The sequence below is a fragment of the Strix uralensis genome, chromosome 21 (genome assembly GCF_047716275.1).
Source record: "Strix uralensis isolate ZFMK-TIS-50842 chromosome 21, bStrUra1, whole genome shotgun sequence".
Classification (NCBI taxonomy): Eukaryota; Metazoa; Chordata; class Aves; order Strigiformes; family Strigidae; genus Strix; species Strix uralensis.
Window position 1 is genome coordinate 13,269,677 of NC_133992.1, and position 18,482 is coordinate 13,288,158.

Here is an 18,482-nt window from a genome sequence, read left to right on the forward strand (position 1 = left end):
ATTACTTGCACAAAGCAAATCAGTTGAGTTTGAGGGAGGAAGGTAATGTCCACATAATGACTTTTTCAGATTACTAACTGAAGAAGTTTGTTATGAGATGACTTTAAGCCGTTTTCTGATTATTTAGGAAAGCAAACCTGCACATTTCACCTGAAAATCCGCTAAAGGCTGTAATAACAGAAGGAGCATTGAGAAGTAATAGGGAATCAAGAAAAAAGAACAAGCTGTAGCTAGATAAGTGGAAGATAGAATTTAAAGAAACTGAGAATGATTTAAAGGAAAATGTAAACAGGTAGCAGGATGTTCTTTACATGTGTTAGAAGTAGAAGGCACTTGAGAAAATTGTGGTTCATCTGGACTGTCAGTGAAAGAAAAACACTGAGGGAAGGACAGTGCAGCAAAGCCAGACAGTTTATTTGCAGCAGTAATCATGAGTTCTACCGAATGTTTCCCTAGTCTTAACATATTCTTCTTAAATGCAAAAAATGAAAAGAGAATGAGGATTTGTAAAAATACGAGGTCTGGAATGAAACAGTGAATTAATCTTTTTCTTCTTATGATATTTCTGGAATTAGAAATTCTTGATTGCTGAAGTGGACAGACTAATATTCTATACCAATTACTGTCCTTAGGGTGAAAAAAAAATGCACTGCAGAATAAGGTTTCCAAATCACTTTTTATAAACGTATCTGTACCTTTTGCAGTTACGTAGCGAGGAGGTGAAGATTAGAGTAGGACACTAATTACAGCAACAAGGATCATGTGGCAGAAACACAAAATCCTATTTATGTTCTGTTTACTTCCAGGGCATGGTATTAGTAATAGTTCGTAGTCCTCTTGAAAAAAAGAATACTTTCATTCAATAACCAAAATCATCTTCCTGACCTCTGCAGCAACAGGCCTTCGCATACTGTTTCCAAAGAGAGCACGCAGACTTCAATTTGTCTGAACAAAACACGCTTGCTTTTTTTTTTTTTTTGTGGGGCTTGGGGGAGCATGGAGAGGTGCAGCCAAAGACTCTGATTCTCGTTCTTAGTTTGCTCTTGTCTGAGAAGCAGCCATAACATACTTGTCTCTTGCATGTTGTATGCATTAAAAGGTTTTAGTTGAATTGTAAAGCAATATTCTGAAAGTTAGAACTATGCTTTTACAGTAGGCATCATTCTAGATTTAATTTTTTTGCGTCATTCTTGATTCTGTGCACAAAATTCTTCTTAAGTTTTTTATTGTGTGTTTTGCAAGTAGGTCTTTCTATTTGAAAGTTTTAATTATCACCCACGGACTTTGGTTACAATGGCAACAGAACAGTAAAAATTTACAGCGAAGACTTAACTAGAGAGTCTGTGGCTTGGAATGTCTTTATTAAGTTTTAGAAACAGAGCTGGTAAGTATCAGTTTTACTTCTTAGCTGCTCACCAAAAGATAGTAAATGGTTGAGACTGTTTACCTTCCCGAAGAATCACTCTGTTTTTCACCATACAATATGCAACTCGCTTTCAGTTTTATGTTTGGATGCCTAGTATTGGTTTATTGATAGATTTTTAGTAGACAAAAATTGTGAACTGTAACTCCTTCACCCTGTTGCTTTTTTTAAAAGCTCTGGAGACTGTAAATGTTCACATGTTCTACTGAAGGATTGCAAAAGTAACGTTCATTTATAACATTTGAAGGATTATTCATGGAAAAATTATGCAAAGGAAAAAACAGTGAGATCCTTTGGGATATGTGTAAACTTTTCCAAATGTTCTTGCCACAGATCTCTGAACAGCACTCGGCTCACTCTGATGAAGTCTCACGTTCCCTAACGCAAACAAATTTTTAATAATGTTTTAATATTTTTATACATTATTTTTGTGCATGTCAGCATAGTCTTGAAAATGATGCTGAGACATAATGAAAACCAAACTAACCCTTGTTCATGCCAGCTGACTGGAAAATCCTACTAAGAGTGCTTTGTCTCCATGAAAGGCAAAATAACAGAATAGCAATCATGGTAACAGTATGCACTAGGAGTGGAGCCAGGAGAGTAAAGAGGAGAGTTAGCAGTAGCAGATGACTTCACTTATTGGAAAAAAGGGGGCAAAATAACTCAATCTCAAATGAATTTAAATATTGGAATTTTGTTATCAGCAGTATCAGGCACAGCTTTCCCAGCTAATTGCTCAGCAGTCTGGTATGTCCATAAACATCCCTTGGTCTGTGCCATTTTCATCGGTATCTCACCACTTACCCTCTTTGGCATCCTTCTTGGCACAGGCCCTCTTATCTCTTACCCCTTTACAGAAATGAGGTAATCTCCCCTGTGCCTCATAACTCATGTTGACACCCTCTGCACCCCAGACTTCTTGCTGAACTGAGTGTACCCTGCAGCACAGGTCCTGTCTAAGGAGAACTCTGAACTTCACAGTTCATCTTCACAGAAATTTGACAGCAGAGCAGATGCAAAGACTTTGTAAAGCTTTTTAAGGTCAGATTCTTTTTGCCTTAGCACAGGGTTAACAGAGACAAACTGTATATATTTCCTTCTCTTGCCTTGGAGATGTGGAAGATGCAGAACTACACAGGAAATGGCCACTCCAGAGTAATACCAGCACAGCTGACACTTCTGTCTTCATCTTATCCCACAAAGCATCCTGTTTTCTGTCATCGGATCTTCACTAAAGACACCTAAGTGGGAATTAGAGTGAGTTCATTACCTCCTTTCACAGGACTGATGAAAGCAATTGTGATTGTCATGTGTAATAGCAAGGAAGCCAGGCTGGAACTGTTGGCTTAAGTTGTAAGGCTCCTAGACCTATTTGCACAAATTCTGTCACCCTTGACACATCTCACTTTAGCCAGGCAGTATTTTAACCTGAACTGAAGTCTGATTCTATAATCTTACTTTCAATCTGAGATATGCAGCCCTTTTAGACATATTACATCATTTGTTTCAGGGGTTTTTTATCAAACTTTTTCTGTTCTGAAGCTGTGCAGGTAATAAAAGCTCTTCCTAAAATCGAGTTATAAGGATCAATCTTTAAATATTTTTGTGTTGTATTCATATTAGTGCAAATTTCACTCCATGCTTCCTAAATGGGGGTCTAATTTAAAAAAAAAAAAAAAGGGAGAGTAGAGCGAAAACTCTCAAAAGAACTATTTTTGTTGGTAGACAACATCTCTTATTTTTTGTAGGTTTTGATAGCAATAACATTTGAACCTATAAATAGTTTAAAGTACCTGGAGTCAGATCCAGCTGACTTTGGTTTTGTAATGGCTTTATCATGTCAGCTCAAGACTTGTTATTTTGCTGTTCTTTCTCTAGGTAAAGTAGTTTTGGTGCAGTCTCCATGCTTTAGTTCAATGAACATTGTCTTAGAATCAAATTAGTCAGTCTTATTGCTTTCAGCTCTGTGGCTGTCCATGGTGAAAAACTTAAACCTTTAAACTCTTATGTATTAGAAAACTTAGTAGTTACTTTGACATGTGGCATAGTGTCTGTGTGAAAAAGCACTGTACCATACTCATTTAGGACTGTGCCTTGAGATTGCTACTCTTTCACAAGCTGTAGTTTCAGCAGTTTGTTAAACATAATGCTTCAGTAGCTCTCGTCAAACTATAATGCCATCCACTTAATGTAAATCGAGATTTAGAACTGGCAACAGCAAGAAGGAACTGAATGACACAACAGGAAGCAACAGAAAACTGAACGAATCCTGCAGCCAGATTAAGGGACAAGTAGTGACTTAATGTGTTGCAAGGTGTGATGGTAACCTCAAAGTGGCCATACTAACACTGAAGTTTATGCTGAGTTTCAGAATAAACTCGCTGATACCTGCTCATAATTTTCAGAAAAATTCTTTCAGCTGCCACTGTCTTCACACTGGGTCTCAGTTCTAATGTATTTTAAGCTTCTTAGCAGGTAGTGAACACCTCAGTAGTCCTAAGTATTTTACTGTTCACAAGTTGAAGAGTATCTGATGGAAAGGCACTGTAAAGAAAGCATGTAGAGAGAATTCCTTTTTGTGAACCTAGTTCATCAGAAGGGCTGGAGGTTTTCAAATAAAACAACTTCTAATCATTTCTGAAACTTATGAATGCATTTAGTTTGTCTCTGCATAAATTTCAAGAATTTGTAAAATAGTGAAATATATGTTCTTGCTTATAATGCAAGAGACAAGATTTTCAGACCTAATGGTGAGATACGAATTCAAACAGTTTTTACACTGAACTAGTCACCACCGGATTGTGCTTGGGTTCATACTTTTTATAGTCTAACTCGTGCTTAGCCTTTATGGCAGAAGAGGAAGATGAACCCTATTGTCTTTAGGGAAGAAGCTTCCAATGTCCTTTTATAGCCCAAATGTAACAAAATTTTAATTGAAAATGCAGCAGAACGTTGTACTCAGCCCTCTTCCGACCTCCCAGGCGTATGATTCTGTTTGAATCTCTGGATCAAGTAATTATTAAAAGTGCATTTTTTTTTTAAACTGCATGTGGCCTTTAAGCATAAGACCTTCTCTGAAGCCACATAGGCCAGTGACTCATGCTACTGATGTCACGTTTCACAAATTCTCGGTTGTGTGATGGTAGCAAAGACAGGCAAGCAAAAATGTCCTATGTAAGATGGTATATAGGAATAAGGTAGAAAACAGGATTACAGACTGTTTTCTCTTTGTTCTCCCATTAAATTGATGATCTGAGGAACGATATTACTGAAGCTTCCTCTAATGAACTCATTTCCCCTCTCTCTATTGCTAGAAGCAGTTTCCTCTTTCTGCTTGTCTTGAGGCTCCTTTCATTGTTAATTAAACAGCATAATGAAGGGTTTGCTCAAATGTGCAGAACACTCTGTGGATAAGATTTTTCCCCTTACTGCTAGGGAAAAACCTTTGCAATTCTTCATTGTAACAACCCAGTTCGTAGTGAAATTCCTGAGTCTAGGCTATGGGCAAATAAAAATACAAGTAATTTGGAATGAATTCCTATATTTCGTACAACTTGACAGAAGACTATATTGCAGAGTTGGGTATGGACAGCAAAGCATCTTGCATCAATTTGCAATATTTTTTGCCTCTCACTAGGACAAACTCATCACTGGTTTTCTTGTTTCTACTTGTCTCATGAATCCTCAGTTCAAGGCAGCAGAAATTGATGAGTAAGTTCTGTGCTCGGGGAGAGATGGAGTAGCCTATATAACAGATAGAATCATAGGGTATCTCAGGTTGGAAGGGATGCATAAGCATCATCGAGTCCGACCCCCTGCTTCTCGCAGGACTGCCTGAAACTAAATTATATTACGAAGAGTGTTGTCCGGACGCTCCCTGTACTCTGACAGACTTGGTGCCCTGACCACTTGCCTGGGGAGCCTGTTCAGTGGCAGACCACCCTCGCAGAACCATTTCTGTCACGAGTGTACCTTCATGTCCTGTTGTCAAATTCTGCCCTGGAATGTTGGGGTTTTGCTTGGGTTTTTTTTTTTTTTTTATGCCTATCACTAATTTGAGGCCTGACACCCTTGTAAGGATTGTGATGATAGTTGTATGCGGTTTTTCACATCACAAAGTTTCTGTCTCTGTCGACCTATTAACAGGTGGGTTTAGGTTAGAGGCCAGAAGCCAACTAAGCTAAGGCTGCTGGAGCCTTCGAGAACTGGTTCCTGTAATGTCAGGGAAAGTCTTTTCACTGCTACCTGAGCTGAACCAAGTCCGGAGATAGATACAGGGCAGGCAGACAGCCACTTTTGTGACCACTATTCCCACTTCTGTCACAAGCAGCAGTGCCACAACTAAATGTTTAAAAGTGAAATCTCAGCTGTTAATTGTGAAGCCAAGAATAGTGTTGCATTCGCTGAGGATGATGATAGGCCATGTTGTTCTCCACTGTATTGCAAAGTTCACTGCCAGCCTTTTGCGAACAGCATCAAGGAACTGGAACAAGAACAGCTTGTCCATGTTTTCCGTGAGGCCTCATAAAATCTGTAAAATGAGAGGAAGAATAATTGCAGTGAGACATCTCTAGAGCTCATAGATGATTGAGAAGTAATGCATCTGTCTGGCCATTAGATACATGAAAAGCCCCTGCTTTCTCTCGCATGCTCAAGCTGTGAGTCAGTGTGAGCAGATTGTTTACAGTTTATTCACAACATGGAGTTGTGAACAAAACTCAAAACATGTGTGAGCATTCCTGCTCACACCCGAAGTACAAACTGACTTTATGGCTCTGCATATTACACTTTGGCACATCCAGCTCTTGTAAGGGTGCCAAGACTTTTTGTAGGAGTTCATTGTTAAAAGTATGTGCAAAGCTGTTTCAAAAATTACTTCCAGACAGTTCAAGAATAGAGAGATGAATTCATAACAGAAATGGATGGTGTAACCCTAATGCCCAAGAAACAGTTCTTCAGAAATGGTGCCTTTTGGTTATCTGTAACAGTTCATTTTAACCAGTGGCTAAAAACACCAGCCCATGAAATTTCTGAGGTTTGCATCGGTTCGATGTTAAACAATCTCTGTCTTTTAGGTCCATCTGACATGTCGGCAATTATGAAATTCAGCAGGAGACCTACGTGTCCTGATGCCTCAGTAGCAGGAAGTCTACCTACCCCTCCTGTACCACGGCACAGGAAGAGTCACAGCCTGGGAAACAAGTGGGTGCTCGGCCTGTCTCAGGCAAATTTGCGAACGCTCTGGTGTTTGTCCGTTCCCTTTGGTGTATTGCAGGAGTGCTTCAGGCTTTACTGTGTATTCTCTAGGTGTTCTCTTGACACTTTGTTATTTTTGCTGACTCTGTTCTCTGCTAGTGCCAGATCTTGACCGTATTTGAAAGCTGTGTGTCCGCTTTGGTCTGTGGATTCCTGGTGCGCAGAACTGATTTTTCTTTTGTTTTTTAAACATCTTGCTAATACAACTAAGGAAACTTCCTAGCTGCTTGGCACACCTTACCACTCAGGAAAGTTGTGACCTTTGGCACTGTTTTTCCTGGGCAATATGGATTAGAAACATTTTTCTCTACCATTTACAGAGCTAAGTGAGAGCACCTGTTCCCAGTTAAAGTTGCAGCATCTTCCAAATTAATGGGTTAGGGAAAAAGAAGTTCATGTGACTTGTCCAATGGTGTGTTAGTTCAGCTTAGAGAAGGACTGCTAAGCCATGGCCCAGCTGGGGTCAGCTTCTGTTTTTCTGCCTTTGCCTCCAGCCAGGGTGTTCAGGTTTTGTACAGAGAGGAGTCAAACAACTTAAAACTTCCCATCTGCAGAAATCTAGTAATTGTTACTTATAAAGACCACTCAACTCTGAAACTTGTTTTGGTGGTCGCGGGACATGGGCACCGCAGAGGGAGAGCAGCAGCGGGGCTGTGCCCGGATCTTTAAAACCCGCTGATGAGGCCGGGGCGGGGTTGGGGGCACTGTGGGCGCTGAGGGTCGGCTGAGGGCGGGGTGAGGGTCGGCTGAGGGCCCGCTGAGGGCGCTCAAAGCCCGCTGTCCCGCAGCGCCATGTGCCCGCTGAGCGTGGTGGAGAGCCGCAGCGCCACCTTCCCGCCGGAGCGGCCGCGCCACCTGCTGGACGACAGCGTGCTGGAGCCGCACAGCCCCGCCCGCGGGCACGCGCTCGCCTCGCGCCTCGCCAACGGCCTCTCCACAGGTAGAGCGGGGGGGCGGGGCGAGAGGATGATGACAACTACATTGTGGTACTATAATGAATAAAATAATAATTATTATAAACCCGAAGTGATCAAGAATCTGCGCTATGAGCAGGAGAAAGCCCCCTTCTAAGCGACTCGAGCTATTTCTGGAATAGGAAATAGGCTGTGGGTAGCAAGTTACTGTCCAAGAAGAGTCTGACACTGAGGTGATCTCTGAACTCCTGATAATACCGGCACAGCTCGCTCTGTCATGCTGAGCCTTCAGACATCGGTCCTGGGCAAACTGAAACTGAGCGAAACAGCCGTGCCAGGGCAGGAGGGACAGATGGGCCACAGGCTCAGGGGAGGAACAGGGACTATCACTGCACCATGGCACCGATTTGTCATGGCTCCCAGCAGCAGCGTGCAGCTGGCATGGCCTGTTACAGGTGTGCTTGCTTGTGGGAAATAAACAATGATACCATGTCTGATCACTTTAATCAACATACAAATGTTGCTGTAGAAATATTGTCTTACAGAGGAACTGGGTTTTGTGTTCCTGAAGTGCTTAGCTTTTGAAGGAAAAGCAGCACAATGAAAATTAAAGTAACATGTAGATGCCTGGTATTTAAACACAGCAGTGTTTGAATTACTTCGTTCACCAGTAAGGTATTATAAATGGGAAGGCTCATGTAAGCCTCTTCTAATTTTAGACTTTGCCATGAACTCTAAAGACTTCAACTTTGAAACATGGTTTGAGTAAGCAATTCTGGCAATCCACATACATTGGCCTTGTATTTTTCCTTGGGTGGTTTTCTTACTCCTTCTCTGTACTACTCTTTTTCTAGATAGCAGTGAAAGCTCAGAATTTAGTGAGGATCTGCCGTCAGGGCTTGAAAGGTGAGTTAGTCTTCATGTACACTCACTGAGCAGTCTACAGATTTAGCTAAGAAGTTCATGAATGATCCCTAACATAGGTAAGCCCTAAATCAATAGTTGTTTTTATCGAATTATTGATTAGTTATGAAGAAATGTCCAACATTCTGAAATAAAGCACTGTAAAGTTACTGTGGATTTCTTCTCATGGGCCTGAAAAGATTGGGAACTATCTCTGTCACATTTACCAACCCATAACTGTTGAAGTCTCAGACTAGAATGTCCCTCATCAGATATTTGCATTCATAAACAGGGGTCGTTTGTATGCCACGCTGGGGCCTAACTGGAGGGTACCGATCCGGAATTCTCCTAGGAGTCAAAGCTGTGTCTACAGGTATGGTTCAGGGTCTACCTTGTGCAGTGTACGGTGCTAAACTTCCATGTGGGGCTCTATGCTTTCCTGGCATAAGGTATTTCGTGTCTAAAAGTATCCTTGCATGACCATATCAACTCATGGTAATCTTCTTGTCCTGCTGGTAAAAATTCCTGTTAATGCTAAAGCAGGGGTACAGCCCATTCAGATGAAATTCAGTTTTGCTGTGGTTTAACTAATTATATCTGGTTTCCATATTGTAGAAATCTAGTGTTTACTTTGGGTTTTATGACATTACAGAAGCAGGTTTGTCATGAAGGCCTTCTTTGCCTTCTGTGACAAATAATGGTGTTAGAAGGATACCTTCTTGACACTTTCTCACAATTTATTTCCTGATTTGCAGGACAGCTACCCATAACATCAGTTTGTGTCTGAGAGCTATAGTATGATGTGTTGATTCTGTACAGTAAAGAGGTGTTACCTTGGACCTCAAGTAACAGAGGAAACATCTGCAGTGCCATATGTAGCAGGCGCTCCCGATGTTGCTAGTCACTAATTCATGGGCTTTTCAAAAGCAGGTAATCCATTTACAGGCCAGAGAGAGGTGACATGGAAAATTGTGTGTAGTTAGAGGGATAAAAATAATTCATCACATCCATACCTGACCTGGACTTGACAAATCCTGTGGTAGTGGGAGGTGAAGAAGTATATATGAACAGTAAAGAAAATAGGGCCCTGAAACAGTATTCTGCAAATACTGAGATTTAGTTGGAGTTTAAATCCAGGCAGTTTTTATTTTGTATAAATTAGTTTGCTTCAGCCATTGTAGAAATGTTGATATAATGTGTAAATGTAAGTACAGCCATTTTACTTGAGCTAGTAACATCTGATAGCCGCATAAGTTAGAAGTTAGACAAGAATAAAAATGCATACATTATAAATAAGTAAAGGAACAGTATTTCAGCTATTACACCTACTGCTGGAAAACACTGTCTTTAACACGTCCATGTTTCAAAAATGTATACAAGCTAGAAATACAAAATAATAGAAGATAAAAATGTGAAAAGCCTATTAAATCCACAAAGAAGAATTATTCCCTAAAATACATTTCTTACGTTTATCCACAGTCAAGTAATTCTAATGCTTGAGTTTGTTCTTCCTTTTCTGGAATCTTCCACTCCTCTATCGGAAGACTAGAATTGCCGAGAATACACATTAGCATAGACAAGGCAATTCCATTTAATCGAAGAAGATGCGCCTGCCAGTTTGAGGGGCTGTTCCTGCATAGGTGTGTTGCTGTGTCTATCACTTTCACCAGCACATTTATACGACACCGTCATACTTGTTCATAGACAGAATAGTGTTCCTTTCGCAGCCCGATGGTGCGGCATCACGTGGGCTTTTCCTTGTGTTCATTATTACATGTGATTTAGTTGGCTCTGGTAAACTTCATTGGCTCTAATAAGAGGCTGTGATCACATGGCAATGAAGAGAGTCAGCAGCAGATAATTCTAACAGATCATCACCTACCAATTAGTCTTTGGTCCTTATGGCTGTTGACATTTCTAACTTAGCCCATACTTGGGTTCTTTCAGTTGTAGCACTTTTTCACTGGTGTATGTGGGAAGCTTGGTGTTGGTCCTGGGAAAGGAAAAAATATTTTTATCACTGTACAATAAATTATTTGGCATTGTTATATAGTTTTCCCCACTTTTTTTCCAAGTAGCCAAGGTAATTTCGTACATTCTTTTTTGATAGCTAAAGTTTATTTTAAGATAAAATTACATTTGTGGGAGCTCTTACTGCCAAAATTTTAAGCCGTAAGCTTCCAGAAATCCAGGTAATTTCTGTAATTTACCAGAATAAAGTAGAAAATTGACTGTTTTCCCTTTGACTTTGGGCCTCAATATTTTGTTTTATTTTTTCATGTCTAAGCCCACAGAATAGAACCTTTTGTTGATTTGCTGTTTTTCAAGGGTCCTAGTTCCTATTTGATATCTAGATCTGGAAAATGCATATTTTAGAGTCAGGTGTCAGATGATACAATATATGTAAGGCAATGCAGGAAAAATATATTTAGAGCTAAATTACATTTCTTGCTTCTTGTTCTCACTTGTCTCCTCATATACGTGTGGCAATGTTTTGTCTCTCCAGCCCAATGGGGGCCTGCAGCTGCACATTAGGTAGTTCCACAGGAGTCATTACCATGGAAGGGCCGTTAAGAAGAAAAACATTGCTCAAAGAAGGCAAGAAACCTACTGTAAGTGATTCTAATTCTTCCCGTGATTCTAATACAGTAGTGGCTGTTTTAATTTCCAGGATTAGATTAAACCTGCAGCCTGATACCACAGAAAACCATTTTCCTTGTTACTGTCAATTGTAAAATAATTTTCTTTTCAAAGTTTTAAGTGGGTTATATTGGGGTTGTAACCTTTGTAAGTCATTTGATCTACAGCAGTTTCGCTTCTCCCTGGATTTGCAAGTAATGTCTCTAGGTTGTGACAGCAGAGCAAGAGTAAAGCAGCTCTATAAATCAGCAAGCATTTCTGTGAGGACAGAAATCTAGTATCGTTGTGAAACGGGAAGGCTGCAGGGCATCCACCCATAGCACCAAAGTCATGGTAATTCATACTTAACCTAAATTCACACGTTTCACAGGTTCTGGTCCTACACATTTGGTAATTTTTTGTTTTCTGTAGAGTTCATTGATATTTTTTGTGTGCAGCCCTACTGTTCAGTGCTAAAAGATTTGAGGAATTACAGACATGTCATCTCAATACATTTTATTGATCTAATGCAGAAGTCAAGTATCTGTGCAGTAAAAGGCAGCACACTGTTTTGTTGTGAAGTAATCAACCCTGATATTTTTAAGAGGTACCCAGGTAAGATAGGTTGTATTTACAGCCAGCCATCAAATTTAGGTAGCTGGGATGATTTATACCAGGAGACACTCTATCTAACTCTCCATTCCTTGCTTCTGAAATTAACTTCGGTAGCGCTTAGACTTGCTTGTGAACAGATGTTTGAAATGTCAGAAAATGCAGAGTTTTTCCTAATTTTTTTTCCTTTCTGATTCAGCTCTCCTCATGGACCAGATACTGGGTTATGCTTTCAGGATCAACTCTTCTGTACTTTGGAGCAAAATCTTTAAGAGGCACTGAAAGAAAACATGTAAGCTTTAAATTTGTTCTAAAACCCAAACCTGCATGTTCATAAGCAGATCTGGAAGGATGTTTGAAGTGTACTTGCTGTTCCATATGTCTGCACAACTTCTACAGTCAAAAGTTCATCCCTACTACGGTCGCAGCTGTGACTGACTTGTCTATCTCTTCCAGTATAAATCTACACCTGGTAAAAAAGTCTCCGTTGTGGGCTGGATGGTGGCGCTGCCTGACGACCCTGAGCATCCTGATATTTTCCAGCTGAATAACCCTGACAAAGGTAGATGCTGCAGGATGGACATCATCTGTATTATATTTCTGTGACAGGAAGTAGATTACTCTCTATTAATGAGTTTGTAGATTACAGAACTTGCCGTGGCACTCATTTAAAAGACTGGAAGAAGATTTTCAATATAGAATTTTCAAGGGAGGGTACAAATGAAATTGAACATATTTCTACAATATGCTGTGATGCTTCTGTGGTGCCTACAGAGGAACTGCTGTATCTTGACAGTTACTGCTTTGCAGAAATTGTCCAACCAATATGGGGTTGCTGCGTGTCCATGTGCCCGTGTCCCCTGATCTTGGAGTTTCTGAATAGCTCTTAAAATTGGTCGATACCAAATCTTGGCTTACACTGAGGCCAATTAAAATACTATGAAAATTCTTCAAACGTCAAACTATTTACCAAAAAAACCCTTTTAATTATTAATTACTTCTTGATAGTGAATTTTGAAGTGTCATAACTCTTCCGCCTTGATTAAACTTCGAAAACTTTAGAAAGGCCCTGGAGTTATTTTGCTCTTTGAGTGGTTACATAAAGATTTTTGAGGCTTCCTTCACTTTTCATGTTTTCAGCTTTGATGCTGGACATGGACTTGCATCTACTGTACGAAGTGGAGCTCTTGAGTGTTGACTAAAATGCAGAAAGTATTTGATTGCAAGACACAATTTAGAAAATAATGAGGCATAGAGGAAACTCACAGTAGGACATTGAAGAAAACGAAGTTCACAAATATCAAAAACATTCGTAAGAAGTTTGGCAGTAACCACAACAGTCTTAATGAGAAGAAAGGCAGGAGTAAATTAGATGTGACCTAAGTGGTCTTTTCTGTGGCTGTAATTTGTAACTCCTCTTAGCTTTGCAGGGGTGTGTTCTTATACCCCCCTTCTCCCAAGGATTGCTGAATAACAATGCCCCACATGGTCTCTATTATATGAGCAACATCCTGTTTGAGCATTCAAGGTGCAATTTAATTTAACAGTTTGCTTCAGGACTTTGGGTTCTGCACAGAAATTAGAATCCCTTGAAACTACATGTCTGTGTGCAAATGTAGAGCCTTCGGTTTTCTTCTTTTTGTAGGCAATGTTTACAAGTTCCAGACTGGTTCAAGGTTTCTTGCAATATTATGGCATAAGCATTTGGATGATGCGTGCAAAAGCAACAAGCCTCAGGTAAGGTTGTGAAACTTATTTCTACCCACTTTTTCATATTTTCCCAAAAATCCTTACTGGAAAAGATAACTCTTTTCCATTTGTGTGCACACACAGTCCTGTGGGGACAGACATAATTCCTCATTTTGTACGTTGATCCAGTTTTTCAATAGGAGGAATAAAAATTATTTAAAACTACAAAATTTCCACCAAATCAGGATTTGTGCAGGTCTAGCTATAGGTTTGGTTACCTTAACAGCATATAACCTCTACAGTCACTGCTTCAAGTGAGGTAACCCCACCTCTACTTCAGAAGGGGCTTCCTCATGGACAAAGAAAGCAAACATGCTAGTCCTGACTCCAGTGACCAGGTCTGTAAGTGCCACTGAAGAGAGTGTCGTGTAAAATGCTATGTTTGTCCTTTATGTAGCAGCCTTATTCTTCTCTGGAGGACAATGTTCCTTCTTAAAAGGATTTCCAAAGGTTATACATTAATAGGATGCTGATCCATATAGGACCTAACAGGATGCAGCTCGAGAATCGTCTTACACACACACATCCCCCCACCATGCATACTGATGGCTTCTTAGAATACTTCAGCTAGATTTGATCCATGAATAGAAAAATCATTTGAGTCTTTATCTTTCCTTTCGGTTATGGGGTTAGCTCTCTTTTGGACCTGTTTGGGATGGATTACACTTTTCACATCACATAATAAATGATTAGCCCACTCTATTTTGTAACCTTGCAGTTGCCCAGTGCCATAATAGGCTCAGGAGCGTTATATTGCTGAATAATTTACATTCTCTTCCAGGTACCTGCTAATCTAATGTCATTTGAATAATTTGCTCTCCTACCTGGTGTGACTTAAGTGCCAAACTGAAGAAACAGGCTATTGTTCTCTAAGGAGGAAGAGGAGAATGGTTTTCCTGACATGAGCCAGCCACAAATATTTCAGCACTTTCCTGTGTGACTTGAAAGTGATTCAGAGACAGCTTTTAGAAGCAGAAAGTGAATGTTGTCCTTAGGATCAGATACAATCTCTTGCACTGAGTGAAGCAGACAAGTTAGGTGGACAGAAGATTAATCCTGATTCCTGCAGGATTCTAGAGCCCTCAACTTTTTGTGGTCAGAGACTGCCATGAACTGATGTTTGACCACAAACTGAGCATCATATCCTCTGCCTATTCTTTTTTAAATGGTTCTTTTTATTGTTAAGCTGCTTTGTGTGACTGAAGAATATTCGGCCCATGTTGGGTTTCAATTCTTTCTAATGCACAGAATGACTGACAGTGTTAACTTGCTGCAAAGTGTCAATTAGAATAGAAAGTTGTGGAACAACATTTTTATAATCTAAGTGCACTGAGTTGCTTGGCAATGTGGGTGCCTCAGATTTTCTATCAAATCTCTGGACAATTCTGCTGTTCACATTTGAGCTATTTGGGAAAAATGTATTTTGGCACAGAACAGTTGGTTTTCTTTTCATTCAGTGATGTTACTCGGGAATGCCCTGACAACAGATTTAAGGCTGTTTAAATTTATGTTCTGCTAAAGGTTGTCTTTCATTCTCTTACTAGTGGCATAGTTGCTTCCAAGTTTGTTGTTTTCTTCAGTCTGAATGTTGTTCATCTTAAATCCCTTGGTACACCGAAGCAGGTAATCGGGTGTTGTGTATCCCATGGCCCTGTCTCCTCAGAATGATTCCATATCATCGTTTCTGTTCTCTTTCCGTGGATAACTCGGCTCCGTGCAAGTCCGGTACCTGATGCACCTTTATGACACCCGGTACTGGCACATGGTACTGCTGTTAGGAAGTCACGGTGGCAATGAAAGCTGGGGAAGTCTGTCTGACAGTGGAGCGAAGAAGCCTTCACACCAGTGTCCAGAGAACAAAAAACAAAAATAACGTAACTGAGCCTTCTCTGAAAGAACTCTCTCTCATCCGTAGCTGTATCCCTGCTGTGCCCTGGCACTTCTGTGGCCAGAGTTCTTTTCTGTCCCCATGCTAAGTTCAGCACTTCCTGTTTGAAACTCTTGCCACAAGGCATCACTATTCAGACTTCATCAATCACCAGAAAACCTCTTCTGAGTTTCCTAAGACTGCATAGAGGAGAAATTTGCAATCCAACCTCTAGCTTATAAGCCATGAAAAAAAACGGAAGTCAGTTTAATTGAACAGTCTATATCAGAACAAGATCCCTGGCATTAGGAGTATTTATTCTGTGGACTTGCACGATTTTCTAAATTTTTATTTTGAAACTTCTCTAACAACAACAACAAAATACCTGTATTGTTAAATGAAGGTCAACTGTAACTTTATGTTATTTTAAGTATTCACATGACAATCCTGAGAATGAACCCTAATACATACCAGCTTTTCAAGAAAACCAGTTCCTGACAGCAACTGCATTTAGATCCTGGGACATGTGAAAGTGTATGTAAAGTTGACAAAGTTTCTTTGATAACTCAGGAGTTGTGTGAAAAGAGTAGTAATGCAAAATATATTTATACCTTTTTTCTCCTTTTTTGCTAAATTAAGACAACTTTGAACTAGGAAAAACATCGGCATCTGCGGAGGCAGAGCATCCAGTGCCATTAGAGACAGTGTAGAGCTTTTTTGAATGTGATAAAATCCTGTCACCAGTAAATTACTTTGGACTGTTAGAATATGATTATCACCTAAATTATTCTGCACCTGTGAACTTTTGTCATGAATTATCAGTGAGATTATTCATGAAGATGCAAGTGTTATGTGGACCACCATGTTAATGAACATGCCACCTGTGACCATGTGTGTTGTGTGTTAGGAGCATTCATGGGGTTCGAACCACATGCAGAACAGTGACCAAAACAATGACACACTAACCAAGAAAAGAACTGTTCAAGTCAAGAGGGGCATCTTAAAGTTACTTTATTAGTAGCCCTTTCCCCTTAAAAGGGAATAACCTGATCTGTCTTAAATATAAGCTAAATTTAAAATGGGACACATTGGCAGGAAACGTACATACATTAGAAGCATGTAAATACCTACTCATTTCTAACATGATGTAGTGGAAGTGAACACCAGTGAGGACTCATGACATTTTTTTCCAGCATATTGCAACTGAGATAAACTAATGGATGTTGTAACAACTTTGTTATGTTTACAAGCCTCCCTTGAAAAGAACAATAACTGCTGACCGATACAGTAGCAATAGAATGAGCCTGTACACACTCAGAATTTAATGGCTTTTAGAATTTAAGGGTCTCTAAAGTGTTACATGTGTTACTGGATATACAAAAGGTAGAGTGTTCTAGCCTTCAAAAATACACTTATACTCAAAATTACAAGCCATAGAGCCTGTTGGAGAAGTTACAAAAAGGTCCATTTTCGCTTGCTTGTACAACAGATTCCCAACTGGAAAGAAGGCATCTTTGCCAGAAACCACGATGGGCCCCGAAACAGTGTGGCGTGAATGAAGGGCAATATTTATGAGTGATTCTTATACCCAGTCATTTGTCACTGACAGAAGATGAATCTGTGGAGAAATTAAACCCTTCAAACCTGCTCAATTCTCAGACTCAAATCCTACTCAAAACCTTGGAATTTGAAAATACGTCAAAAGTCACTTGAATTCCTGCACACTACTACCGTTTGAATGTAAAAAGAATTATACAGAAGAAAGATGAACATAACTAGTAATAGTTTTACACAATAGTCAGGTAAACATCTTTTCAGTATAGCACAATTGTGAAATTGCTGCAAAATATAAAAAAATTCAGAATGATGGCAGTGTATGAGTATTAAGCCACTTTTAAATGAGATTTTAAGTGTTAAATAGTTTGTAGCTGAGTTTTTATGGTGTCATTGGTACCATTTGCTGTCATCTGGTACTTTTAATGTGACTTGAAAGCTGCTATTGAAATACCACATATTGCATATCAGTACTGATTAATACAGCATTTTCACAAAAATATCACAAACCATACAAGTTTTCATCCAAAGAGAACAACTGCAATAGTTGTGTAAAAATAAACATTATCTCAGAATTACTATTTTCAGAATTGTGGATACAAAATGTATGTAGGCAATATTATTAATTTATTAATGTGCAATTTTGATGTAATGCAGTGCCAAAATGCATGTTTTTCCAAATAGCACTAAAATGAGGCAAAGAAAGTAGTTTTCAAATTGCAACTTATTTGTCACATTATAATGTAAACCAGTTTCAACTTTTTGGTTTGTTTTGTGTGAAAACTTGCACCATTTTTGGCTGTATTTTCCAGCAGTCCACTGCATGCCATTTGTGTAAGGATTCTTTCTATAATTCTTGTGAACCGTCTCACTCATAATAACCCAGGTGTTGGAATCTAGGTTTTTGGCAAAGAATTTTGTTACCTCAGTCTTGTATCAAGTTGCTGTATTTTTCAGTTTGTTACATTGATAATGATTGTTTCAGTAATTAAATACTTTAATGTAAAAAAAAGTTTGTTTACTTCAACAGCAATTGCATTTGGTTGTAAGTTTTAAAATGTGCAGAGTATGTATGCTGTTAACAATAAAATATTCTGAAAAAGAATAGCAGAGGTATAGAAGGAACATTTTAGCTCAAAGGCAGCAAACGTTTTATTTGTGAATGAATGGTAATACAGCTGAACAGACTTTGTAGTGCACAGCATATAGCCATTTAATGGTATAAACACAAGAGAATCCAGATTTCTAACAGAAAATTGAAAAACCCTACAAATTTGCAGCTCTTTCAAGTGGGATTTGGAAAGTCCAAAGAAGTAGAGACAAACCCATCCTCTTGTGGACTAGGGGGGTTGGACTAGGTGACCTTTGAAGGTCCTTTCCAACACAGACCGTTCAATGATTCTGTGATTCCCCATTCAAGGTTAATAAGCTCCACATTACGACTGGCAAAGAAGGTGCTTTAATTTCTACAGAAACATAATTTCATGAGCAGTTGCCTGAGGGATCATAGAATCACAGACTGGTTTGGGTTGGAAGGGGCCTTAAAGCCCATCCAGTCCCACCCCCTGCCCCGGACAGGGAC

General features: G+C 39.5%; 1 protein-coding gene across 10 annotated transcripts in view; it reads left to right on the forward strand.

Moving 5' to 3' along the window:
* RALGPS1 (Ral GEF with PH domain and SH3 binding motif 1) overlaps positions 1-18,005 on the forward strand; it is a 130,216-nt gene extending 112,211 nt beyond the window's left edge. For all 10 annotated transcript variants that reach the window (XM_074891353.1, XM_074891350.1, XM_074891349.1 and 7 more), the window contains 9 exons: positions 6,502-6,628; positions 7,471-7,622; positions 8,451-8,502; positions 8,792-8,872; positions 11,006-11,111; positions 11,930-12,022; positions 12,187-12,292; positions 13,376-13,467; positions 14,261-18,005. In XM_074891353.1, coding sequence (XP_074747454.1) covers positions 6,502-6,628; positions 7,471-7,622; positions 8,451-8,502; positions 8,792-8,872; positions 11,006-11,111; positions 11,930-12,022; positions 12,187-12,292; positions 13,376-13,467; positions 14,261-14,290 — 839 coding nt within the window. In that variant the 3' untranslated portion in view covers positions 14,291-18,005. The remainder of the gene's footprint in view (positions 1-6,501; positions 6,629-7,470; positions 7,623-8,450; positions 8,503-8,791; positions 8,873-11,005; positions 11,112-11,929; positions 12,023-12,186; positions 12,293-13,375; positions 13,468-14,260) is intronic.
* The last annotated feature ends 477 nt before the right edge of the window (positions 18,006-18,482 follow it).